The sequence below is a fragment of the Alosa sapidissima genome, chromosome 1, assembly GCF_018492685.1.
Source record: "Alosa sapidissima isolate fAloSap1 chromosome 1, fAloSap1.pri, whole genome shotgun sequence".
NCBI classification, from domain to species: Eukaryota; Metazoa; Chordata; class Actinopteri; order Clupeiformes; family Clupeidae; genus Alosa; species Alosa sapidissima.
In genome coordinates, this window is record NC_055957.1 from 9,709,744 (window position 1) to 9,737,006 (window position 27,263).

The window sequence follows — 27,263 nt, forward strand, 5'->3', positions numbered from 1 at the left end:
TGCAGCATTGTAGGGCCACTGAAATTGCCATCCATGTTTTGTGGCGATTTTTGATTTACATTGAAGCAAGGCACCACAGTCAAAGACTGTGTTCTCTTCCATACTCAACATAGTCTCACATACTCACAAAAACAGTCACACGCACGCACACAAACGTGCACACACGCACACAAACACACACATACACACACGCTAGCACACGCCCACGCTCACAGAAAGCCTGGGGGAGAATGCCAAATTGGAGAAAGATTGATTTCATGCATGGGACAATGGGCAAGAGATTGAATTACAGGCTGCAAGAGGTCTAATCTCCATATAAAGCATGTGTGGTATAGGTACACACTGTACACATACATCTAGCATTTTTGGGTTAAATCAGTATTTATGCCAAATTATAAGATTATCTCTGCCAGCAGACGAATTGATATCAATCCTGGTTCGTTTATAAGAGGATGTCACTTTGAGATCATCACTTAAATATCCCATGGTACACCTTCTCCATATCCCAACCTTTAAAAAGATGAGCTCTCCTTTTCCAATGTGCTCTCTCTCTCTCTCTCTCTCTCTCTGTGTCTCTCAGTCTCTCTCTCAGTATCTTTCTCTCCCTCTCTCTTTCTCTCTCACATTCTGTCTATCTTTTGATCTTACAAATAAACATACAATAACTTTTACAATATCTGAAAAACATGACCAATATCCAAAGCATACTGGGAATAGTACTACATTTAGTCTTCTTCAGCAAAATTAAATAGGACTTCCGATAATCAGCTTTCAGCTGATCTTGAACTAGGCTACACCTCCTGTAATTTCACTGAAGCCAATGCCAATCAATAAAAAATGGGCACGAATACTACCATGATATGAGTCAAAAAGGTTTTTTTTTTTCTACTCATACAGAACAAATGCAATATTAAACCATCCCGAAGCTTACTTGACACCTAGCGACTGGCATGCCATCTCCACAATGGGGTCTCTAGGACCCAGTTAAACAAACAGGAGCAATAAGAGTCAGGCGATCTCATTCCATCCATTGCCTTTTTCCTGCAAGTTTTCCTAAACTGGAGAAAAAGCCTCCTGGAAAAGGCATAAATGAATCTATCACCATTGCTCAAAACAAGAACACCAAGAGGGTGAGGTGATGAAATTAAGCAGCATGGCAAGAGGGGATGTAGACACAACATGGACCAGAGCTGAAGGATAGCAGGCATGAGAACACTGAGATGAGACCTAGAACTACAAACAAATTAAACCATTATGGAGGCTGACATGCAGGCATGTCGAAGTAAATGTCATACATATGACATGATATGTAGTATATTTGGGAAAAATCTATTTTGCAGGCAAGGCATTAAAACAGCTACACCAGAAATGTCTCTTGGTTAGTCTTATCAGGGTGGACATCCAGCTCACTGGACACCACTATAAACACAAGCAACACAATCACTTTTAGAGTGGCTTGTATGAGAAAAGCTCACAAAAAGAATGTGAACATCACAGCAGCTAGCTCGCTACATTCAGCCCAATCCCACAACACAAGGCTCTTTTCAACAAGTAGTCTACATGAGAAACGATGACCTTTTCTACGGTTTCGGAACAGACCATGCTAAAATAAGTTCACTCAGGGCCGGTATAGAGCAAAATAACAACACTACTATCTTTTCTTTTTAAACATCGATTACAAAAATAAGTATAACATTCAGAACTTTGATTGTCTTTTTAAAATCTATTTATTTTCTGCATATAATGACGACTTTTAAAATGTTTCAGGCGTATAACGTTCAAGGTGCACAATTTCTTTTTTCTTCAGCTTTTTTAGGTTGTTTTTCTCAACATATAGCTATATACATAAAACTAAATGATTGGTCCACAAAGTAGAACTGTGCAGTCTCAAGTGCTTCTCTTGTACAAAAAGAAAAAAAAACAATGTTATTATTAAAATATTCATTTTAATGGCTTTACTTCATACATAAATACATGTTTAAAGAACACAGGCGCGATTCACTGATTAGTCAGTTATATCAGGATGACTTGATCTTAGGATAGAATGTACACACGGGAGGGCTGTTAGGGACATTTATCGACGCTACAAATAGGAAAACCGACGTCCTTTGTTTCTAAATCTCTGTCTGTACCTTCTCCCCAAGACTGCTGCAAGATATTTTTTGACGGCCATCTGTTTTCGGTAACGACTGTAGCTGTCGGTGAAGATCCCGTCCGAATGTCTTTTTGATAAGGGTTCCGAATCCTCTTCCATGCTGCTTCCTCCGCTTCAGAATGAAAAAAAAAAACAACAGAATTTTACCAAATGGTAGAACAAAAGCATGCAAACAGGTATCTTATCGTCGATTTTTCTTCTCTTCTCTCACACTAAAACTCTTATTATTCCCGATAACTACAATAAAACAATCATGTCTTTAATGTTTAATTATAAGACATCCACGTGAAATTGTGAGGCTTTCCTGCGATATCCACCAGGTTTTAGAATACAATAAACTTTATTGGGGTTTTGTCACCACAGATAACGCTACATCACTGTTGCCAAACCATGGCAAAGACAAAGACAACAGTAGCTCAAATAAATAAAAAATAAAAACGTATAATGGGCAGGTAAAGGGAAAGAAAAGTAAAACAAAGGTAGAACATGGGGAGATGCACGAGACACTGTTGAGTCACCTCTATTTAAATGGGGGTGATGACAGCAGGTAGACGCTTAAAGAAATTCCCTTACCCTACATGAACTGCCATCAGAGAATGCAGATATTTTCTTGCTGATAACTCAACCAGGATGTCCCTCAAGGCTCTATCTAATTCACCATCTGCTTGTCTTTCCGTTCTGAGATAAAACGCCAAACACATATTATGAGTGACCAAAGGGAAATGATAAATATGTCACATTGAATAGTATGTAGACTTAAGGAATGATATACCCTATAATTACATAAAATAACACTTACGATCAAATGAATTTAAAACAGGAACATTCGTTGTTAAACAAAGCACTGCCTTGCCACCCACAATGAGTAGGCTATCCATCGATCTATGTGCCTATCTCCCTCGCTGTTTCAGTCTGTCTGCTCATCAGTCTGTCTGGTGAGATTGAATCTCCGATAACCATTTGGTTAGAATCGCTAAATTAGCCAGATTAAATTAGTTTAAATTCCTGGACCCCATGGCTCAGGCTACTCTGACGCCCATATAACCAGATTAAATAACGCATAACCATCTAAATGTAGCAATAACGAAACAAAACATACATTAACTTTAAGAAACAAAACAAGCAGACGTCAACGGACCAGCAACAAATACGAAAGTGAAATTAAAGTGTCCTTAACTGGTATTGAGAAATGGTATCAAAGCTATATTCACCTCTTTTCCGGAGGATAGTATAGCGTGTAAACATCGTCCGTGACAGGGCTTCGTATGGCAATCTGATCTGTGTCAAACGCCAAATCGCTTAATGAGTTCCCGTCTTCGTCAAATACATCATTTTCAAGTCTGAAACAAGAGAAATGAAAAGATGGGTATGATAAACCACAATGTAATTATTCGGCCGTGATGGATGTCTCATTCGGGACAGTAATCAACATGACATTTTAATGAAAATTTTTAAATGCCGATAAAGATTCTGAAAATTCTTCATTCTCGAGATTGCAATCTCATTTTAATACAGCAAGGCTGTGAGAGAAACTGCAGGAAAGTAGCCTACTACTTTGGAAGTCTGTGAAAATCTCCTCAGGTTAGGAGACGTAGAATAATAATAATAATAAAAACTACTGTGGGCTCGCCCTCTGTGTATTATGTAGCATTTAGTTGTAGATAAATCTGTGAATACTGACCCAAGCAATGATAATTATGGCATATATCGCTGATAATACAGGAACTAACTTAAAATCAACCAACCAATCAATCAATAAACAAAAACCGCATGCAAGTGGGTTCTTATCCATCATTGTCAAACCCTCAAAAAACCTCCCAAATCTCCCATAAAGCATCCTCATTCGTTTCACCTCGAATCTCCTCCGTGACGCCATTCCACCGTCATCACAGTCAGTTGCATTCATATCATTCTCATTTTAATAAGGGGAGTTCTATCTACAATTCCATAGAGAGATCGCCCTTTGCTTTGCGCTAGCGCAACTAAACTGCGCGTCCTGCTCTATAGGCTTTGCAAATACAAATATGACACTTTTAAATCAAATACACCAAAGAGGTTGCTGTACTGTTTTTTACTCACAATATAACACAGACTATCAATTTATTATGAGGTTTCTTGTGTAACAAAACGACTGTAAAGAATTGGAACTTGAACTGCGTTGGTTTGGTAAAGCTTTCCTTTGTTCTATTCAGGATTTCCTCGATCATTTTTAAGTCTTTGAATGAAAGAACAATGCATTACACATCACATGTTTCATGTTTCCATAATTTGAGACAGACAGACAGAAATAATTAAATGTTCATACATACCTAATTTTGGGGTAGGTGAGCCCGATGGGCGTGCAGTGGACACTGAAGTGCATTATGATTCCGTAGATAAGCAACGCTAAAGTCGCTTTACTAGACTTGGCCATGCTGTGAAAGAAGTAATAACACAGTTAAGCAATCGGAAACATAACGTGTGCCTCCTGTAAGCAACATTACCGACCAATGAACATAGAGACACAATAACCGCATATGCATGGACGAGAACACCCATCCTTCATAGCCTAACCGTAATCTTAGAACTGCAATATCAAACGAAAATAAAATCCATTCAAAGGCAAGCATATTCCCGGCAGAGAAGACTCTGGATAAACTTTGAAATGATATATCCACACGTTGGTTCACCAATAAAAACTTTACGGGTATGCATAGGCTACAATCCACTTCCAACCCGTAAAGGAGAGGATGAAAATAAAAAAAAATCCAAGAACTTCAAGTTTCCTCATGAAATTCCAGTTCTTTAAACGCACCGAATTATATGTCAAAAAGACTGAAGCATCACGTACCTATTGCAGAGAATGTAGAGAAATGTTGTCGGATGCGTATCGGGTGCGGCTGTTATTTGTGTGAGAGAGATAAGAATCTTTCTCACGGCACTTCTTCCCTGAAGCGCCTCTGCTGTTTCCTTGTGTGCTCGTCAGTTCAAACAACCTCTGCACTTTTATATACAATTCGGGATGAGTAAGTCGCCTGATCAAACCAAAAAAACTCAACAAAATAAATTGTTATCGTTTTCTACATATCTTGCCCACAACTTTTCTCCGTTGGTCCGATTACCACGGATTTTTATCCATGAATAGCGAGTCTTGCCTTTTTTCAGTAAGTCACATTAAGTATGCTATAGACGTCATCAAGCCTTCCTCCCGGAATATAGCCTACAGTTCCTTCCTCGTCGATGAACTGGTCACAGCCATTCACCGCAGATGGAAGTTATCTTGAAAACTTAATTTTCCCACTGAAAAAAAAAAAGTTCTTAAAATAAAGTTTTTTTTTCTTGCTCATATTTCAGGTGACAGTGATGGCAAAGTCATGGGCGTATTTGTGGACATATATCCATTCTATTAACTGATTTTACAATTAGGCAGCCTAGTTTTGCAAGCACGTTTCTCAGGAAAGTAGGCTATGTGTTTCTCTACGGTAAATAAAATACCTTAAGCCTACCTGAAATACCAATTCATTAGGCCTAGTCTACTATCCCAAACAATTAATTAAACAAATAGCCAGTTGCCTGGTTTGTCTTCATGTACCAAACGTCCTCAATCAGCAATCAAAGTAGCCTACGCTATTTATTAGCCTATAGGCCTATATGCAATTCTTCACCTATTGACCAACATGGTCTTTAATTCTTCTTCACGCTTTTAAATGGAAATTGTGTTCTCTATATTCACAGACCTATATAATTGTATACATGATTGTCTTTGCCTTATTTCAAGTTAATATTCCTTAAGATATTATCATTGGCGGCCTAAAACAGGGCCATTAGTCAACTTGACCTGTGTCCTTTGTATGGAGAATAGTCTTAAGAACATCAAATAATGTTTCAAGTAGACCCGTGGGAATATTTTATTGTTAATTTCTCTGACTTCTGATAGACTTTGTGCTTGATCGCAGCCTAGAACAAATTTTCTACGATTTTTTTTCCAATGATGACGGAGGTTAGATTACGTATCCTATCTAGCCTATATCATGAAGGGGGAATTGGATTTTAGGAAAGCATTTGCATAAATGTTTGATACACTATGACGTGGAGTGACGAATAGTTCTAGTCACAGGTGCCCACTCCTTTCACAAGCGCGTGATTTAATTCAATTTAATTCTATGACTGAACTGGTAGACATGCAGTTTGTTCTTTATGGACAAGGTAAAGAGCGCCATCATGTGGCATCATCGTTGTAGTCCGTCTAATGTTTTGTTGAATTCCAAGTGGGTTCCATTGGTAAATCCGCAGAGCACTGTGCGGAAAGAAGGTCCAGACCTACTATCTGTGTGAAAAGGCCAATATTTACAGTTAAAACGATTATTAAGAAGTCTTAATCAAATGCAACTGTAATCTTGACTGGAAAAGGACCGTCTATCTTGCACCTATGCACAGGCAAAAATTCCCTAAAGATCACTGCTAGAGAGATAAGGTTAAAAGTAGCACCTTGGGGTCACCAACTCTAACACACACAAATATCCTAGAAGTAGCCTCAATGTTCTACAGATTATTTCAAAGTCATGCCAGGAAAAACTCGTTAATGTCAGCTACAGATGTAAATGACCGTACTTGCTGAATGTTACTGGGACTAATTCATATGCTGTGGTCATATGAAAATAAATGTGATTTTTGCCACTAAAAATTCAAGGTTATATTATGATGGAGGATCTGTGATGTTCAGGGGCTAGTTTTATGCCACCTTTTACCACTGTCTTTCTGCCTCACTGTTTGCGTGCTATATTAGCACATTAGCACATATGCATAACCCCTCCCTCCATGCCACAGCCGAACTGTGGCCACACTTATACCTTTTCTTAAATAGTTATATATATATATATATATATATATATATATATATATATATATATATATATATATAGATATATAGATATATAGACTTTAGAGAATTACAGGCTCAGTCCCTGCCTCAGTCATTGCAAGCGCAATTACAGAAAATAACAGGCTCAGTCCCTGCCTCAGTCATTGCAAGCGCCTCTTGATTGATTAATCACCACTATGTGGATACTGTTTTTAGAATTGATTTAGATTTGTTAGTTAGTATAATTTGTATTTTAGTATATTTAGTATATTCTTTATCTTCTACTGTCCTTATTGCTTAGTTGTGTTTTTTGTTTTTATATTATATACTTTTAATTACTTTTTCTGCTGTTAGTGAATGTGTGTGTGTTGTCTGTATGCTACTGAGACCTTGAATTTCCCCTGGGGATCAATAAAGTATCTATCTATCTATCTATCTATCTATCTATCTATCTATCTATCTTTACAAAGAATAAAATCCCCCCTGTAATAATTGCCAATAATTGAGGCCCTTGTGTTTTTTTTATTACTTTATTTTATTCTATTTTTTATTATGACAATTTATTTGTTCTGAGCATAACTTTGCTTCCCTTCAGAATTGGAATTTTCCCTCATTGTTTTCATTGTGAAACTAAAATCAAATGCTAAGAGATCATTTGATAAACCTCTTTTTACTCATCTTTAGTGGGATGGCAATACTGTATATGTGGAGGGTGTGGAAATGTGCAGGTCATTTTGAGAAGAAATGGTAGAATATGGTTAGCTTCAGAGCAGTTCTCAGAGACTGAGCAGTGTTGTTTGACTAGTAAGTCTTGGTTTGCATACTTAACAACATAACGTGTGGTCCATGGAGTATGTTCTAGGGCAGTGTTTCTCAAACTTTTTCAGACGAAGGACCACTTAACCAATAAAAAACAAACGGATGGACCACCTAGCTAAAAAAAAAAAGATTAGACCTACTTCAACAGTATATTAGCCTACACAATAGGCCTACTCACTGAACCACCTTGCTTATTGTCTTTGCACTCTGCTTATTGTGTCAGAAGATTTATATGATTTAAACTGGCATATCTTACATAGACAGTGTTACAGAACTGTTTGGATTTACATTCAGGTTGGTTCAATATTGTAAACAAGTCATCTATATTATATTTTACCACGTCTGCTCGCGGACCACTTTGGATAGCTTGCGGACCACCAGTGGTCCCCGGACCACACTTTGAGAAACACTGGTCTAGGGGTATGGGGGCTAATATGGGATCTTGTGAAAGGGTCTTTCTGTACCCCAGCACTGCCATATCACTCTCATATTCATTTTGCAACCATATACAAATGTAAAAAGGAAAGTCTGCATGGCATAGAGTATGGACCCTTTCAAGAGAGTTCTATTATCAGCATCATAGTTGGCCCCACAAGGCTTCCGTTTTAACATTCCATATGTTATCTTAATGCAGAGGAAGTAGATTGAGGCCCAAATAGAACGTTCAAGCATTGTTTTTGTTTTTATTGATGAAAGGGTCTATATTAAACAAAGATATTATGAGTTCCCTTTTCTCTCCCTGGAAGACATTGCCAACACCGTCATTATCTCTCCACATAACAAAAGACTTTTTACTCAACATGGACTGTTTGACCTGCTGCCCTCTGAAAGATGGGCAGCAGGTCATATGGATGAGTAGATGCACAAACAGACAAATATATGCAAGAACAATTTCTTCTCAAAGGCACTCAACTGTATAGCATGTCATGAGTGTGTGATACTTCCAGATCAATACTATTTATTATGACCGATTTTGTAGGTTTTGTAAAGAGTTTTTTTTTCTTTTCAATTTTTTAAGCAATTTTTGGTCAGCGTCAGCGATTCCCAGGACACCGGAACACCGGGGCACATGAAACTTGGTGGGCAGGTAGCTCCACTAGGCTGAAAAGGAACAGAAGCTTTTTCAACCAAGTTTTATGAAATGCACCTGACATATTTAACTATCTCAAGACCTGCATGCCAATATCTTGTTCTTGTGAAGGTTCTTCAATAAGCTGAATCACTGCCATGGTTTTTGCATGCACAACAAATGTGTGTATTTCTGTCCATAGGGGGCACTGCAACAGATACATTTCAATAGCTGCTTGGAAACCTGTTACCAATTGTGGATATGTGCTTGTGAATCTGTACATTACAGTAAATCCGTTTGAGAACAGCATCTACACACACACACACCTGCAGGCACACTGGCAGTGCACACACATTTGTAGACACCCATACAGTGGTACCCATACAGTGGTACACACACACACACACACACACACACACACACACACACACACACACACACACACACACACACACACACACACACACTTTAATGCCTTTATTTGTGTTCACGTTTTACAATAGATTTCATTGAACACAATGAATTGATACCAGCATTGTAAACCCAGTAGCCTATGCCTCTGGTCACAGTTCATGGGTACAAAAAACAGCAGAATTTTGCTAGAGCCTTTGCTCTTGGCTTAAAGAGACCAGCAATCTGCATACCCCTGACTACTAGTCTGTGGACATTAGGCTTCCAAATATATACACCAAACAACTGTATAACAATGTCTCTGAGTGGCTGATACTTTAAAAGTTGGTAAGATAGGCTTCCTCTAGACTATAGTCAAATGCACAGCCTACTTCAAGAATGGTTACTTCTCTGCTGTCCTCATCAACAACAACAATATGAACATGCAAGGTGAGACGCATACATTCCTGTAGATTTTTGTAAGCGGTGAAGCATATGGAATTATGTGTTCAACTAGTAAGTCAGCAATTCTGTCATGTCTGGCAATGTACAGCCATTCAGAACATAAGACAGGGATTCAATAATTAACTGATTATCATGGTGCAAACAGTGGGAAGAGAATGCGTTAGGGTACCAAAGAGAAAGATTGAGTCTAGACTTAATTGATGCTTGACCACTTCCTCTGCTCATGAAGCTGGAGGCCATTAGACAGTGTCTACCCTGTCTAGAATACAACATATTTTCACCAACGTCCATCTTATGAGCAAGACACTGAGTCAATTGAATGACAAAACGTTTTCCTTAGTGAGAAAGTGGTTCGGACTGAACACTCATACTACCAGAGTGGATATATAATGCAACAAGACTGTCACACCTCATTAAAATGCTGAACAATGATGACAACACCGTCAGGGAGCTTGCTAGTTCCTCTCTGTTCCTGGACATGAAACGCCGCAAAGTCCCCCTGGCAAGAGAAGGTGAGCCAAGCTTCCTGGGCTTCAAGAGGAAATCAAACTTTAAGATGGAGACACACTGTGCTGGTTTTGGGGTCTGGTTAGATTGGTCTGACCTTAATGACCTTTGTGTAAGAGTCAGAGTATCCCTGGACTGGGTGAAACCTGACACAGAAACTATAATAGTTTCTGAAGATTTTATAACTGACTGTTTAATCTCAGTAAGGGCTTCTGTTGTGGATACAGGACATCATCTATCACCTGACAATGCACAAAGGTACGAAGGTAAAGCTACAACAACAGCGACAGCAACAACACTGGACACACACACACACACACACACACTCGTGTCTAACCAAGAAACTAATTATCGCAAGTTTGATAGGTCATGGCCTATTGCCAAATGGAGAAGACTTGGGGAGAAATCAAAGAAGGTAACAGTAGTAGTCAAATGCAAGTCACTCAAGAAATGCTAAATAACTACCTAAACTGTGTAAACTTTCCTAAATAACTACCTAAACTGTGGCACTGAGGATGGCGGAATTTTTATGGTATATTGGTCTCAAGGGCACACATCATCAACCTAGCCCATCACTCATTTGTGATTTGCACTACCCCCCCCCCCCCCCCCCCCCCGCCCATGAAAGTACAATTTTACACTGCTTTAATTAACCCTATCTTCAGTTGAGATGTTCTGAACTGCACCAAATTTCATTTGTATGATTAACCTGACATCCTCTAAGTTTGTGGAATTTCATCCATGGCGGTCATAAAATAAATTAACTTATGTGTACATTTAGTGACTGTACACTCATCGGCCTGTAGATGGTGGTGTTGAGCGAAGGATTGCTGGTAGAGGATGATGAGAGGAGCTGCAAGGCAGGACTGTCTCACACACACTCTCTCTCACAAACACACACACATGCACGTATACATACACACACACGCATGCACACACTCACATCCATACGCACAGACACACATGCATGCAGACACACATACATCCACACACACACACACACACAGGCACACATGCACGCACGCACACACAGGTACGCACATACAAGCATACGCAAAAGTTGCAAGAGTAGGGGATGGAGTGGAAGAAGGAGATGGAGACAAATTGACAAGCATGACTTATTTTTGCGGAGAGGATGTACAGGACTGATATTTTGTACCGCTATGCGGTACATCTAGTCTTAGGGAGAGAAATTGAGGATGAGTGTGGCGTTTGAATATATATTCTTACAAAATGTTAACGTTTTGTAAAATATATGTACAAGAATTAGAGTTTCAGCAATCATTGAACAACTATATATACAGTATAAACATAGGCATATCATGGCGGCCATATTGTGGGATGCGTAGGCTACTCTCGGTGAGGTGGAGGAGGCACGCCAACTGTGAAAGTTTTGGTATTCCTCGGCCACTTGGGTGTCTTTTGTTATTGCACAAGTGAGAAAATAAGTGTGGCGTTTGAATATATATTCTTACAAAATGTTTGTAAAATATACATGTATATCTAGGTAAGAATTAGAGTTTCAGCAATTATTAAACAACTAAGTGGAGAGCATGTTATAGATCTGGTTAACATTTGTAGGCCTAAAAGTAAACGCATGCTATGTGGAGGAGGACTTGATGTACAGTAGGGCTGTGCTACGTTGGATCATCTTGATAATTTCTAACCATGATAAGAATTTTCCACTATGTATCATTACTTGAATATGATATGACCTATGAGCTTTTAGACATATCGCATAGCCCACATGTGAATGTGTCTATGCATAAACATTTGTCTATGCATTTGTGTAGATTTAAAGGTCTTTCATTGTTTTCAAGAGGACTCTATGGAATGAATGTCGTGTGTGTGCATGTGCGTGTGTCTGTGTGTCTGGGTGTATGTGTGTGTGTGTGTATGTGTGTGTGTGTGTGTTTTTTTTATTTATGAAACCATATTCCACTTTCCATTTCATTGGTGTATTGTATTGATTAAATGTACAAATAGGCCTAGAGAAATAGGTATCCATGATATGTGTGCACATAGAACAGAATAGAAAGCCTTTTTTGTCATATTGTCATTGTGCAGAAAATAATCAAATTTGGACTGCTACCTCACAGGAATGGTGCTGTAAATTAATGAAAACAATAAAAAAGATTAAACAACGTTTGTTTTACTTGAACTATATGATACATTTATCAGAAACCAAGTCTCCCAAAGCATCTTTGCTATGTTGATCAGCAATCTAGTCCACCACAATAATGAGCTCCTATTTATGCTCAGCCAGAGCTTGCAAGATGTCTTATAATTATATATTTTTCCCAAGGTATAAAATGAATTAGCCTGTGTCATTATCTCAGGAAAATACAGTTTCATTATCTCGAGTCGAGATCAAGTCAAGATCTTGCGGGGAAAGAAGAGGTCTAAAATAAATGAAAACTGACATCTTATGGCTTCTGAATTAACAAAATAAATTTGGTAAAATATAACAGCTTCAACTCTCATTAAATCTATAGTTTTATGCATTGGCGTCTGATAGCAGTTTCCAAACATACTACAGTATCTGTTAGACAAACATTTTGAATGTGGGAAATCTGCAAACTCCATATTCATGTCTTGACTCACGATGACTTCATGTTTTTTATTATCCATTAACTACAGAGATTTATCTACTTTTAACTATTATGGACTATTATACTATTAGACTATTATATCCCCACATTCTTTGCAATTTCACAGATTGAGGAGCATTATTATATTGTTTCATTTTTTCACAGATAGGCCTACCTCCCCATCTTTACTTTTGAGTGACTGACTAGTTGGGAAATTAAAAAATGTGGAAATTCTCAATATAAGATCACCAAGTGTAAACACTCACAACATTATGTTCTAGAGTGACTTGCATTTTAAATTAAAACTACTGTTACCTTGTTTGATTTCTCCTCAAGTCTTCTCCATTTGGCAATAGGCCATGACCTATCAAACTAGCCATAATTAGTTTATTAGTAAGACACATGGTAACAGTCAGGGTGTCATTTGCTATAGATGGCGCTATTATATCACATACAAGTGGCGTTAAGCGTTTCTCCACTTCACCGCTCGATTGAACCATATTCACCAGATGTCTCGTCGAAACAAAACGTGTAGGGGCATTTCAATATACGTTAGATATCCGTGTCTGACATTCTGTGCACAATAGCCCATTGCAACTTACCTCACTTTGCATGGGATATATCTAAACATAGGCATATCATGGCGGCCATATTGTGGGATGCGTAGGCTACTCTCGGTGAGGAGGAGGAGGCACGCCAACTGTGAAAGCTTTGGTATTCCTCGGCCACTTGGGTGTCTTTTGTCATGTAGCCTAGCCTTATTCCAATCTCTACCGGTTCCGGTTTAAAGGTTTTTGTTAGTCATTGCTGATATCCATTATTCTTTTCTGACCCATCTACATATATTTTTGACGTGTTTTCCCAATGATTTGGTGATATAAGATATTCAGTTTGACAGAAGGAGTTTATAAGGCTACTTTAATGCAGCCTATTATTTACCATTTCTTGGCGGAGGCTAAGTTATATGAAAACGGGATGGGACCGACCGTGATTTCAAGTTTTGTATAGGTTAACAAAACCACTTGGACTACCCTGAATCCGTAACTGGAGTTCGGCTGTGTCGACAACGTATGTAGCCTAACCTCCAATAAAGGAAATTGTTTTTCCAAAAGGTAAGCCAACCTTATTCTATCGGATCCCAACACTCTTAAATCCGCACCGAAAGTCAAATGGTCAGGCCTTAGGTCCTGGTTTTTGGTGTTAGGCATGGGCTTCCGCAATTAGTCTGTAATTTTAAAAGGATGAGTGGAGGATCCTTATAATATATTAACTCAGTAATTAATAAATCAGTGACTTTTGTTCATAGTTTAAGTAATAACCCTTTTTTGTTTCACCTAGGTTTTGTCTAACAGTCATGTTTGCTTTGGCGTTGGTTGTCATTTCATCAACGTTTTGAAACGTGGCTTCTCAGTTTAACTTATAGTTGTTGCTTTTAGATGCAGGCTACATGTTACCCAATTTTAATTAGTCTTGCTGTGGTTCAATGGTCTTCTCGCAGTGTTAAAAACTTATGTTCCAAAAGAAGAGATCCCTTCCACAGTCACTATGTAGCAAATTGGAGATGATTATCTTCGACGAATGTACTTTTCTGTAAAGGAAACAATGTGGACACGTGTGCCTTGTTAAATTGTAACACCGGTTTGCCACCTTCGTTTGGCGTCTTCTGTTGTTTGTTACAGTGTAGGTTAGTGCAAAAGACTTTGTGTAACAACTTGTGTCTATCAACAGCCAATCTCTACTGAAATGGTTTTATGTCTAGCCTACTGATTAATAGCATTGGCTAAAACCTAAATAAGTTGTTTGATAAGGAGTTAGGTTGTAATAGTGTGCAAAACAATAATGTGTGTGCGTGCATGTGTGTTTGAATGAATGAATGACAGCACTGGACTGACCTAATCCTGCTCAGATTAATCCCATGAGAGTTCAATCTAGCCCTCCCAATAACATTGTCTCCCTCATGGTGCCCGGTGATGTTCCCAGTGTTCTGGACAGTTCTGCTGCATCTTGATCTTCTGGACAGTTGTCCTACTCACATGAAACAATTTTATTGTCTAGTCCATGGCCATTTCATTGAGGCCAGTGACCAGTTCGTTTGAAATTACCAGTGTGCTCTTCATGATAGGGTAAATAAAGAAGATGTCTTTCAGGTGGCAGAACTACCTCGTTTTATACTTTTCAGTGCATGGAAATCTTCGACTTAAACCCAAGTTCTCCCTCCTTCAAGACTCTCTTCTGTCGTCATCCCTGCTCTCTAGTTCTCTCAGCCTTTGACGAGCACAGCAGGTGGCTTTTGTGGTATGAATGGACTCGGAAGGAAGTTTGTGCCCCCTCCCTCCCTGCTCTGATTGGCAGTAGCAGCAGGATGCCATGGCGATTAGACTGCTCCGCAGTGATGTGACCGTGCCAGAGGAATTATGGAGTCACCCAGAATGTCCAGCGACCAGCTAGCCCCCTCATTCTGTGTTCAGCTATCAACAGCATTGCTTTCTCCTTAGCGAGGCATTTAGCTGTTTGAGTTAGTAGCTAAACCACAGTCAACACAATGTAGGGATTTCAGTGTTTTGGAGATTGTTGGAGCTGTGTTCAGTTTGCATGGCTTTGTTGGCCCTTACCAGTGGAAACGGTCATTGGCACAGCAATTTGTGGACTTGGAGCTGTGGGATACTTCAGCTGCTGTGGTCTATTTTTTCTTTCAACTGTTTTTATTTTTCATGGTGTACCTACATCTTGGAAAAAATCATGTTGGATATGTTGTCATATGGTTGGATATGGTGTCATGTGGTTTTGTCATATGGTTTTGTCAGAATGATCAATCAGAAATATCTTCCTTGATGGCATCATATTGACTGGCACTGATCAGATTAAACAGAGTTGGTGCCCATCATGTCACAAGGTAGCCATTTCCATTCCTGACTCATGGGAGCAGCAAAAATAGCCTTGATCCAATTTACCAGTTTCATTTAAGATTATGGGCAGCCCCATCACAACATTTTAGCATGAAGGACCATATTAACTGGCATTTTTCACAGATAACACAGTGAAAAATAAAGGGTTGACGCTTGAACCCCTAAACACTTTGTGATGTATAGTGGTTGTAATGTTCCGCACTACTTACTCCAAGTTATACACAATCTGTACTGAGAGCTGTGCACTTCTTTTGAGTTAGTTGAGTGGCATTAGTAATGCACACATGTGACTGTGCCATCCTGCTTCGTGTCAACAAACTGTAGTCTGTGGTTAGGAGGTAGAGTCAGGCCTGCCTCTGTGTGTGTGTGTCTTCCTCACTCTTCACCTCAGACTGCATGCACTCGTCAAGTCTCCACTCTCTACCCCACAGGATGGAGATGAACACTCTGTCCTGACTCGAGGAGTTGTTCAATAGTTACGTCATGTCCTTAATTAGGCCCAGTTACCTCTGACTAGCTCTGGGAACTGTCATTAGCTTATCAGCTGAAAAGGCACTTTGACCCATTTTTAGCTTGGTTTGGATTTGCCTGTTGCAACACAGCAAATGAGGCACAAGGAAACGGGAAAGAAATCCCAGTGTAATAAGCATGGTGCAATTCTGTTTAATTTTCACTAGCTGTATTTAGCGCAAGGCTTCACGACACCAACCGTGCTTCAGCGGCGAGTTCACAACACATGATTGGCACGATGACTGCACAACACAGCACATAATTGGCTCAATGTATACACATGTTGACGTTTTGGCAAGGAAGGGGTGGGATAAGTGTAGACAACGGCCATATTGGCGTTACAAACTAACCCCATGCATTTCTATGGATGATTTTTTGAGTGCTGTGTCTCCTCATTAGAAAGTCTCTGGCTACACTGACTTCTAAGAAGGGAATGGAGTCTCTGACTCCGCCCATGTGTGCGTTCAACGCTACGTATTGCATTATGCAACGTTGTCTCGGGAAGGAACATGACCGCTCTCGTCAGTTTTTGGGTACCCCCTAGCACCAAATGGGTGCCCAGTATCTTGAAAATTGATGAAGATGGGAATTCCTATTGTGTTCCTCTAACACAGCGGGTCTGCATATACATCCTTTGCTCAGACACTCATTTCGTTGTCAAGCTGATTATAATCATTCAACATATCGGCAACCTTGTAATTTACCTCTACTTCCAGTTCTGGTGTCTGTGACTGTTGGTGTGTTTGGTGTCTCCCTGTGGTAGTTAGCATGACAAATAAAATGCTAAGTCTTGGCTTTAAAACAGTATTTAAGTGACTACAGCACAAATACTTTGCACTGCAAAATGCTTTTCTCACAGAGTATTTCAGACAAGTGTAATGTTTGACTTGTATGCCCGGACTTGTATGTGCATTTTATTGTCATCTATTAGCTAATCTCTCTCATAAGACGTTTCCCTGATCTTTTTACCCTGTACAGTTATTCATTCGCTGTTGTGCAAAGTCAAAGCAGTTCACTTCTGATTTAAATGAGCACTGTGGAGAACGCTGTCTATATGGCTTTCAGTCACCCATCAGCTGGGAGAGCCCTTTGTGAGCTGCCTCAATGGGAGATCATGCATTTGTGAGGGGTTTGCTCAGCCCTTCTTTATGTTGCAAGCCAAGGGCTCTGTCATGTATATGCAGTGGGCCATGTGGAGGGCTTTGCTGTTGGAACACTTGGTGCCCTGGTGACTTAGTTTCTTAGATCAGTTGTGCATTTAGAAATGACTCAGAATGTTGATTACAGATTACAGATGTAACAGAATATGATTTCCACAGGCAGTTAAGGCACCACTGCTTATGCAGATATTCGATGTAAATCACTGTTTCTGGTTCAGTGTAGTGTCTGTGGGTGACGTTGTACCAGTCCTAATTTACCTGATTGATTAAACCATAACAGCTCAGAAACCGATATGCTTCTCTTGAACATTTCCATGCACTGAAATTTCTTTTTTTTTCCATTCATAAAAAATCTGTGCCCTGTGCTTGGACTAGGTGCTCAAGCAGACCCTTGTCTGCGCACTGTCCCTCAGTTGTACTGTGCTTTGCGTTATTTGTAGAAAAAGAATGTGAGATGCAGCTGACTGAAATTTAGTACCCTATATGTGAGCCACGTGGAAAACTGCAGTGAAAAATCTTGCCCATGAAATTGGCCTGAAATTCCTCTCTAACTTGAGCACATGGTGCGGTAAATCTAGGCCTCAGTATCTCTCTCAGGAGCTGCCTGACCTTGTGCAGTGCATCTGCTTGAGCACTAAAGGCTCTGTGTGAAAAGCCTGGAGGAGGTGGACACAACATGACTGTCCTTGAAATCCTGATGCTTACAAACATACGAGCGAGCCCTATTTCTGTGTGGGAAACCTGGGCATTAGTTGTATCCTGATTACTGAAAATGTTCCTAGGCTAAGAAGCAGCAGTTCAGCTGCTTGGTACACTCTTGTCCTTGAGCATTCTTACAAGAGGCTCTGAGATGCATGTCAGCGGAGGATAGAGAGTCATTAGCATGCCTGGGGAGGTTTTTTTTAAGGTTGTCAGTGGTCAGATTGTTGGATTTATTGCATTTCGTCCTTCTGTATAAGCCAAATCCCAAAATAAGCCATGGACATCCCTGCAAGGCAGTTGCTGTTGTGTCGTGAGCTGGACAGAGGGAGAGAAGGAGAAAGAGGGATCAGGACCCATGGGTAGGTTAAATGTAGCATCCATGCCTTGTCAGATGCCTCCGGCTCTGTGGTTTGGGCCAGACGGTCACGACACTCCCTCCCTCTTGTACTACTCACCCTCTCAGAGGATTTTTGTTTTTGCCGTTTTTGGCGAGGAGAATGGGAGCCCCATCCCCACCCCATTTTGTCACCTGAAAGAGTCCTCAACATGCAAAATCAAGTGAGCGATATGCACTCTGAACGAACCCTTTAGATTTTTAGGCTCAGCCATCCCGTTCATGGTGACTGCGGCTCGTTAACGCACCTGTGCACTCGCCTCCGCTCGGCAGCACCACACCAGGCTGTCCTGACTGCGGATTAGGTAGTCTGACAGCGAGGATTACCTGCCCTCCGCACTTGGACAAGGGATTTGCAACTGCGATCCCACCCCTCGTGCACACTCCCCAGTCTCCAGATCCAGTTATTGTGGTAGGGGGCACCATACCCTGGCCAGTATTAGCTGACTCCCTAAGCAGATAAGCCAAGAGCATTGTACAGGATCCGGATCATCAGAGAAGTGGTTTATTTTTCAAGGATGCGTGCAGGGGTCACTGAGGGGTTAAGGGTGTCCTCCTTGGGGGAGTCGGAAGTCACAATATTGAGTATGGTCTTCAGTGAGGACACCAGTGAGTGGATGTTAATCTGCAGGATGCCCATTTAATTACTGCAAGGATGCTGCTAATATCCACCCTGTGGATAGTTTAATAAGGCCCACGTGTGCAGCAAGAGAGCAGACCCTGCTATCCTCAGTGTGTGTGTGTGTGTGTGTGTGTGTGTGTGTGTGTGTGTGTGTGGTTGCTTGTAATGCAGACAGTGTGCGGTTCATTGTAGCTGTAAAAATGGGGCCCATCCGTCCGTGTCACTGATGTGTGTACTCACTGTTAATGCTCTCTTTGCTCTGCAGGGACAGAGCGGCTTTTGTGTGCCAAATATCTCCACATCTGCACAACAGCACACACACACACACACACACACACACACACACACACACACCATTCAACCTCTAATACATATACATACACACACACATTTAATCCTAATCTATCTACCCCCCCCCCCCCTTCTGTAATTTGTGCACTTTTTCGACACTTTCGTCTCTTTCCCCTCTCGCCACATTCTCTCTTCATTTCTCTTTCTCCCTCTCTTTCACAGATGGCGCAAAGTAAATCGTCTTTCCGCATACGTTAGGCTGTGCTTGTGTGTGTGTGTGTATGCTGTTGCCAGAGGCAGGCCATTGCTGTGCTTGACAAATCCTCTGTTTCCCTCTGAGATGCTTCCCTCTCATCAGCAAAAAAAGACACCTTTAAGTCTTGCCTTAAACCAATATTAAAAGCTGTGTCATACAAGTGCTTTCATTGAATTGAATATATCTCAAGTTGAATGTATCGGCAGGAAGGCTTAAAGCTTGACTCAACATATTGCAATTTCCTGGAACATATTTAAATTGTTACACTTGTCATGTACTTGAAGAATGAATCACATATTAACACCGCCTGCACAACTTGTTTGAACAGCCTAGCTCTATCACTCATGATTACAAAGCATGGTGTGCTTCAATTGCACAATAAAATCAAACACAGCTATGAAGGTATTACATGAGTTGTGTCCAGTAAGGGCACTGCTGTGCCATCGTGCCCAGTCAGAGAGAATGCCTCTGGGTAAGGGCTTGAGCTCAGCAGGGGTGCCAGGGGCACAGATTTAGCTGTTGACATGGTAAGTCAATCCTGACAGGGACTGACCAGCGACGGTCAGGGATTGCCAGGGTCCGGGGTAGTTCTGCCGAGGCATGTTATGTTGGCTCCCCACCTCTGCTCTTAGCCATGCTTCACTGGAACTGTGTGAGACCTCCTTATCTCTAGATGTACACAATTATATTGGCTCAATATCATCTGATGTGTTTTTACATCTGTAACTTGTAACAAGTTAACACATTTTTTCCTTTACTTCTCATGAGTGAATGTCTACATTTGTTAAAAGATTAGTGTCCTAACAATATCAAAATTGCTGAATACCAATACTACAGCAGTTCTAAACAAGTAATAGAATAGGCCTAGACAGAAAAAAGAACAAATGCGGCTTTTATTAAAACCTGATTAAAGCCAGCGGTAAAGCCCCTAATTAAATGCGGCATCGTAACAATTTTAATTTCATAGTATCACAATACTTTTTTTGGCATCACTGCATTGTGTGACACTGTAAAGGTAGGGCTGTGTTAAGAAACTGGCTACACTAAAACAAAAAATGGTGTCCTCTTACTCGCTGCCTAACAATTAATGCCCTTTTCTACACTCTTCTAACTCTCACTCTAATGCTTTCTATCTCAACTCTTCCTCTTGTCTCATCTCTGTCTCTCTCTCTCTCTCTCTCTCTCTCTCCATACCTTTCTCTCTCTCACCTTTACTCTTTCCACCTTTCTTTCACACTCTCATTCTTTCCCCCTCTCTTTCCTTCCTCCCTGTCCTTTGTCCTCTCCTGCGTCCCGTCCTGCTCAGTGTCAGGGCCGGGTCGGACAGCGTTCTTCTCTACGTGTTCTGGGCCACAGGGGAGGCCTCAGATCCAGGTCATCACCAACAGTACAGGCCGGCTCTTGCTCTAAATACAGAGAGAGCGTCAGGGACAGAAAGAGAGAAAGACGGAGCATGGTGCAGCGTCCACTCTGCCATTGTGTCCTTCTCTCCCTCTTCTCATGCCTGCGGTCCATCTCTCCTCACCAGATCCACTCCTTTCTCTTCTTAGCCACAGGGCCTGCTTATTTGCACCGGGTGGCTGACTGGTAGTGGATGATGCTGTTCTTGTTGTGCTTGTGGTTGCTGTTGTTGTTTTTGTTGTAGCCGAGTGGAGTAGTCTTCCTTGTCTTATTAAGATAGGAATGTTTGTTTGTCCCAATGCAGGGAAACTAAAGTGTCAGCAGTAGTGATTACATGGAATAAAACCACTTGTTTTCACTCCCTGTCTCATATCACACCACACATGCTTGATATTTGATATAATCACCAATGCAAACACACACAAATGCTCTTTCTACCTCTTGCTCTCTCTCTCTCGGTCTCTCTATCTGTCTCTCCCTCTCTCTCTGTCTCTATCTGTCTCTCCCTCACACAGACGCGCACACACACACCGAGTGCCTCATCACTCATGCTGAATGTCCAACAACTGAACTGAAATACCCCTCGGTCTCTGACAGGGCCACCTGTTTTTTTTTTTTTTGTTGAGGCTCTGTATTCCACCACACATGTGCTGAACACAGCAGACAGACTCCGAAAACACATGCATGCACTCACATACAGCAGCTCTGTCTGCTGACGGGGTTTGGCACAAACCTAAGTAAAATGGATTGGGGCTGGACCCTTGAAGCTTATGCTGTCATCTCCACCGACCGGCCTGTTAGAATGACAGTATCAAATTCAACACGAGCAGGACAAACATCCTTCTCCTAACACTGATGTGTCTGGGGTTCAGGTTTCACCGAAGAACATATGTTTCAATGGGGCGTGTGTGTGCATGTGTGGGTGTGTGTTTTGACAGGATCTCTGGACTTCAGAACATATGCTGGATTATTGTGGTTGTGTAAACAATTGCCTCCTCTGTTTCCTAGAGGTATTCCAGAAAGCTAAATGCAAAGCGTAACACTTAACAACTTGTTGTGCATGGAGACGTGCATGGTGTATGGCCATGTTGTGCATGGTGTATGACATTTACTTGTCACATCTCAAAGATGGTCTTTCTCTCCATCCCAAACCCATTTGGACAATCTGGTAGTTGTGTAGTCAGAATGTTCAATAAATGGTTTTCGTACATGCAAATCTAGACAGCAACTTCACAAGAGTTAACTCTTTGAGGACAGTATTTAACAGTTTAGCATTTGCATGAATTGCTGAATTTTTGTCTTTCCGATTATATTTTGGAAAATATATGTTCATTTTGAATTTGATTCCAGAAACACGTCTCAACGAAGTTGGGAAAGGGGCATGTTTACCTGCACCTCCTAATTTAACAATATTATGTAAATGCTTAGGAAGTGAGAAGCCCGAGCGCCGCTGTAGGAGGCAGCTCACTGCGTCGGGATTAGTGTGTGCTTCACCTCACTGTGTGTACACTGTGTGCTGAGTGTGTTTCACTAATTCACGGATTGGGATTAATGCAGAGACCAAATTTCCCTCACGGGATCAAAAGAGTGTCTATACTTATACAAAAGAGAAAAAGTGTACACTGATGTCCAACAGGCTTTGAGCTGTTTTCTTTACCATCTGGTACGTGTGACGAGATGCTATCTTATCAGCATGATGTGTACACAAAACCTGCCATATTAAAAAGGGAGTGTGCACATTGTGTCCATCTAAAGTTATTTACAGATGAAAGATACAAATGGAAAATGGAAAAAAGAAATGAAACATATACTTGCCCACATCACTAAAAATAATTCAGTGGAAATGCATGGATTCCAGTTGCTGCTACTAAATCCATGCATTTCCACTGAATTATTTTTGGAATCTGATCCCTTATCATACCTGTTCATTCTTACTTGTCGCTCGACTTATCGTGACTAAATTCAAGATGGCTGCAAACGCTAAACTTCGTGAAGATACTGTCTGCATAAATCGTCTTGTAAGTAAACTACCAGTGCTTTTTCAAAGTTCTCAATGTCTCGTTTTAAATGTCAGGGCCCACGGAAGTCTACCAATGAAGTGTGGAGATACATTGAGCCTCGTAAATGGTGTAAAACAGTGATTTATTTGCATGGCTAGCCCGATGCCGAAGCACCACCATTTGAAAAAGCTGTTGGTAGCATCGGCTAACTAGCGCCAGATTTTGGAGTGCAGGGGACAAGCCGAGATGGGCTATGAGACATACGTTCACACTTGGTATCATGTTTCAACACACTTTAGGTCAATATCACACCAGAATTCTCCTTTAAGTTCCATCAAAAACTTTGCAACATTTTGCCCCTGTTTAACTCAACCCAGGTGTGTTTTACTAGTCACAGCTGGTGACATGTCTGAAGCCCCTGCTGCTGGTGTTTTTCAGTGCTTTAGTTCAGTTTCCATTTAGTGGTCTTCTCCCTAATGGTCTTCCCTTTCTCTCACTCAGGCTTGACTATGGGTTGTGTCAAGAGCAAAGAGGACAAGGGCCCTGGGACAAAGTACCGGCCCGCTGACTCCAACTCCACCAATTTGAGCCCACACATGGGCCACTATGGTCCAGACCCCACCCAGATGGGCCAGTCGCCGGCCCTCAAGGGCCCTGTCAACAGCTACAACAGTCACCCCAGTGTCCTCACCCCCTTTGGAGGTTCCTCCAACTCCAACGTCATCACTCCATTCGGTGGGGCGTCGTCCTCCTTCTCCACGGTTGCTGTGAGCAATCCCTTTCCAGGTGTTGTCACAGGTGAGTGGTGTGTTGGGCATCTCCATGTGGAGGCATTGCTGTGTATTAGTGTAGAAGTTCACCCTTCTTAGCCACATACATACACACACACACACACACACACAGAAGTAAAAATATTTTTCATTTTTCTTGATGTAGCCAAATGGTCTGTGTTTGGGGTTCTGGGCTGCAGATCACTCAAGGCCATATGGAAAGCCTTGAGAACTGCAAGGAACTGCAAGGCCATATAGAAAGCCTTGAGAACTACAAGGCCATATGGAAAGCCTTGAGAACTGGATGAAAACAACACAAACTTCAATTTTCAGACTGCAATTTCATAAAATGCAGGCCAAAATAAATTTTGGTATGTACATATTTTCTGAAGCTGTGAAGTCTGTTTTGGATTCTGAAGGGAAAGCTGGTTTAACAGTTGACAATGAGTGTGTCCAATAGATATACTAGAATGCCAGACTGCAGGTGGTATTGTGAGTGCTGTGTTGTATTTGGCTGTTTACTGATAACGGCTCCCCAAGCCACTTGAGTCATTATGTACCAGGGGTGGAAATTAAAGGCACAGTCAGGGATTTTTCAAGAAGTCATGTTTGTTTGTGTTTATTTTTATGTTTACATTCATTAGCAGATGCTTTTGTGCAAATAAAGGTACATTATATTTTAACCAAGGACCCAACAAAGCATACCAGAGAGGTAGCTCACCCCTACCTTCAGTATTCCCAGTCAGTTATTCAATGTAGGTTTTTGTTTTTTCGTTTGGGGGACAGGCAGAGTTTTTTTTACACAGTGTGTTCACGGAATGGGCAGTTAGCAGTCCTGAGGAGACGATTGCTGAATGTGACAACAAATGTTATGGGCTTGAAATTGCATATAATTAACACAAAGTAATTCATTATTTTGTATCTGAAATACAGCCTACTAGCCACTTTTAGGTTTTGCCAGCATTTCGCTGGCATGTGCCAATTTCCATCCCTGTTATGTACGCCATGGATGTATGTTTACTTACACTGATGTCTTTTATCCATCATGCCAAGGTAGCTGACTTTTTTGCATGCGTGTTATATTATGGATCCTTAGTGTGAGTATGAGAGGAGGATGCAAGACACCTCAGGCCTCATAGTTGGGTCACTATTGTGGTTCCTTAGGGCTGAGCTACACCAGGCGCGTAACTGAAGCGTTCCGTTCGCGTTGTGTCTGCCGCAACAATTAGCTTCAATTATAATCAATGGAAGTAGCTACACCAGACGTGACAGTGGGGCGTACGTTCGAAAAAAATAGACCATTCATCTAAAATGGATTTTACGCGTTGCGAACGGAACGCTTCAGTTACACTAAGGTATGAGCTACACCAGGCGCGTGAGTATGAGAGGAGGATGCAAGACACCTCAGGCCTCATAGTTGGGTCACTATTGTGGTTCCTGGAAGCCTCTGTTGTTAGCCTGACGAGCCAGACCCACATTAAAATGTAGGGTCTGGGCACTCACCGTTCGCAGTGCTCAGTCCGAGGGGCGGGATAATCGGTTGTCTTTCAAATTCCCTCTGCACGCAATAGGACACCGTTGAGTCCCATGCGGTTTCCCACCAGCGGAGCTAGTTGGCTAGTTCAAACTTTTGCCATCTTAAAACAAGCTTAACTCGTGTCACACTGTTGGCCAACCGCAACATCCATCTTCTTTGTTTTCAAGTAGCAGGGAATTCAAGCCAAACCATTGCAACTCTGCCATCAATCATTATGTTAAGCCCGCCTAACGACTCTATACACGATTTGATTGGCCTGATAGAAGTTTAATTTTTCGAGCTCACAAGCCAACAGAGAGTTGCTAGACTAGCCCTAGAAGCAAATGTAATTTGCTGCCGCTAGGGTGCGTCTAGATTTCTAGGCTACTCTGTCATATAGCACTGTTACTGTATGTCTTTTCATTATGGAAAGCTATTGTTTGGAAATTGTAGGGAAAGCTATTGTTTGTACCCTGTGTTGTGTTCCTATTGGGCATACTGTTCCTTGTGTGGGGCTCACAAGGTGACCAAGAGTTATATCACAGTCTGTTCCCGTAGCCTTCTTTGGGTTTGTGTTCCCCTGAACTGGGGTTGTATCCAATGCTTCTCTAGTCTGGGGTTGTATCCAATGCTTCTCTAGTCTGGGGTTGTATCCAATGCTTCTCTAGTCTGGGGTTGTACTCCCGACTGAGTTGTCCTGCTGCCACCCCGAATCCTAATCCTTAGTAACTTGTGACACGCCATGGTGTTGTGGCCGTGAGCTGACCTTTGTTTGTAACCCGCTAAGCACAGAAGACCCGGTACTCAATACAACAACCACAACAACCAACCAACCTAACCATGCCTTTCAGATTATTTTTATGAGGATGTCTTATTTTTAGTGTTGCCTTAACATTCACCAGAGACTGGGCAGTCTGTTTCTTATCTATTGCTGCTTATTGGAAACACTTCGCTGGTGAGGTGAAGGGTCATTTTAAAACTCTGTGTGTTTTGATCTGTGAAAGGTAAAAACGGTGTTTGCCACACAATCTCACAATCCATGTGCACTTTGGTAGTTGAAAGATGGGCCTAGAGCTTCAGGTTAAGATGGGTTAAAGCCTTTTTTTAAATATATGGACTGAGCGTGAACTGCGAGAACTAGGCCTGTCCCGGTAAGAATAGTCTTTTGTGGCATAAGAATGATGTTGGCACATACTACATACGTTTCGCTGTAGAGAGAAACGATTGTCACTTCGTAATTGTAATTTGCAATTCCAAGGTGCTGATTTTACCTGTAAAATGAGGTTGGCAGTACTACGGCTTCTGGTATCAAATCTAATTATCCTAAGTTTAAGTTTCTTATGAAATCTATTATTATGTCTTATTTCCATTTTCATTTATGTTGATATTGTACAGCACTTTGTAACTTTGTTTTGAAAAGTGATATATAAATAAAGATTTATTATTATTATTATTATTATTATTATTATTATTATTATTATTATTATTATTCCTGGAAGTGGAGTAGAAGTCAGTGAGTGCATGTAATATGCCTCCAGTTCTGGGATAAAGGTTATAACCGCCACAGGCTGCGGCCCCCCATCTCACGGATAATCTAGTCCCGCAGGGCTGGTTAGGTCTAATCCCAGCCATTCAATCTCCCCCTGCAGAGGAAAGCATAGCACAGCACATCATAGCTTTTCCCAGCAGATTAACACTACAGCGCCCAGCGTGCATCTCCACGGACTGTCCTGGCATGTTGCTGCAGTCCAGCTCGTAGAGACGACATGTTCAAGCCCACAGCAAAGTTACAGAGATGAACACAACTCAACACCACACTTCCCAGCACAGCACCACATAAATACTGTAAGATCAAGTCATCATCACACACGTCACAGAGTTCCCTCTCTCTGAATACAC

General features: G+C 41.2%; 2 protein-coding genes across 3 annotated transcripts in view; one reads left to right on the forward strand and one right to left on the reverse strand.

The window, feature by feature from the left end:
• Nucleotides 1-1,926: 1,926 nt before the first annotated feature.
• adcyap1b (adenylate cyclase activating polypeptide 1b) lies at nucleotides 1,927-5,341 on the reverse strand. 2 transcript variants are annotated; one of them, XM_042110310.1, is made up of 5 exons: nucleotides 4,986-5,341; nucleotides 4,465-4,569; nucleotides 3,367-3,495; nucleotides 2,729-2,833; nucleotides 1,927-2,267 (listed from the first exon to the last, which is right to left on the reverse strand). In XM_042110310.1, exons 2-5 carry the CDS (start codon nucleotides 4,566-4,568, stop codon nucleotides 2,084-2,086), a joined length of 522 nt encoding a protein of 173 aa, XP_041966244.1. In that variant the 5' UTR covers nucleotide 4,569; nucleotides 4,986-5,341; the 3' UTR covers nucleotides 1,927-2,083. The 2 variants fall into 2 exon arrangements, with proteins under 2 accessions (XP_041966244.1, XP_041966252.1); XM_042110318.1 differs by lacking the exon at nucleotides 2,729-2,833 and having other exon boundaries at nucleotides 4,986-5,340.
• Nucleotides 5,342-13,355: 8,014 nt separating this feature from the next.
• The window catches only part of yes1 (YES proto-oncogene 1, Src family tyrosine kinase), a 30,052-nt gene continuing 16,144 nt past the window's right edge, over nucleotides 13,356-27,263 (forward strand). The window contains exons 1-2 of the mRNA XM_042100990.1: nucleotides 13,356-13,948; nucleotides 23,580-23,876. Coding sequence (XP_041956924.1) covers nucleotides 23,588-23,876 — 289 coding nt within the window. The 5' untranslated portion in view covers nucleotides 13,356-13,948; nucleotides 23,580-23,587. The remainder of the gene's footprint in view (nucleotides 13,949-23,579; nucleotides 23,877-27,263) is intronic.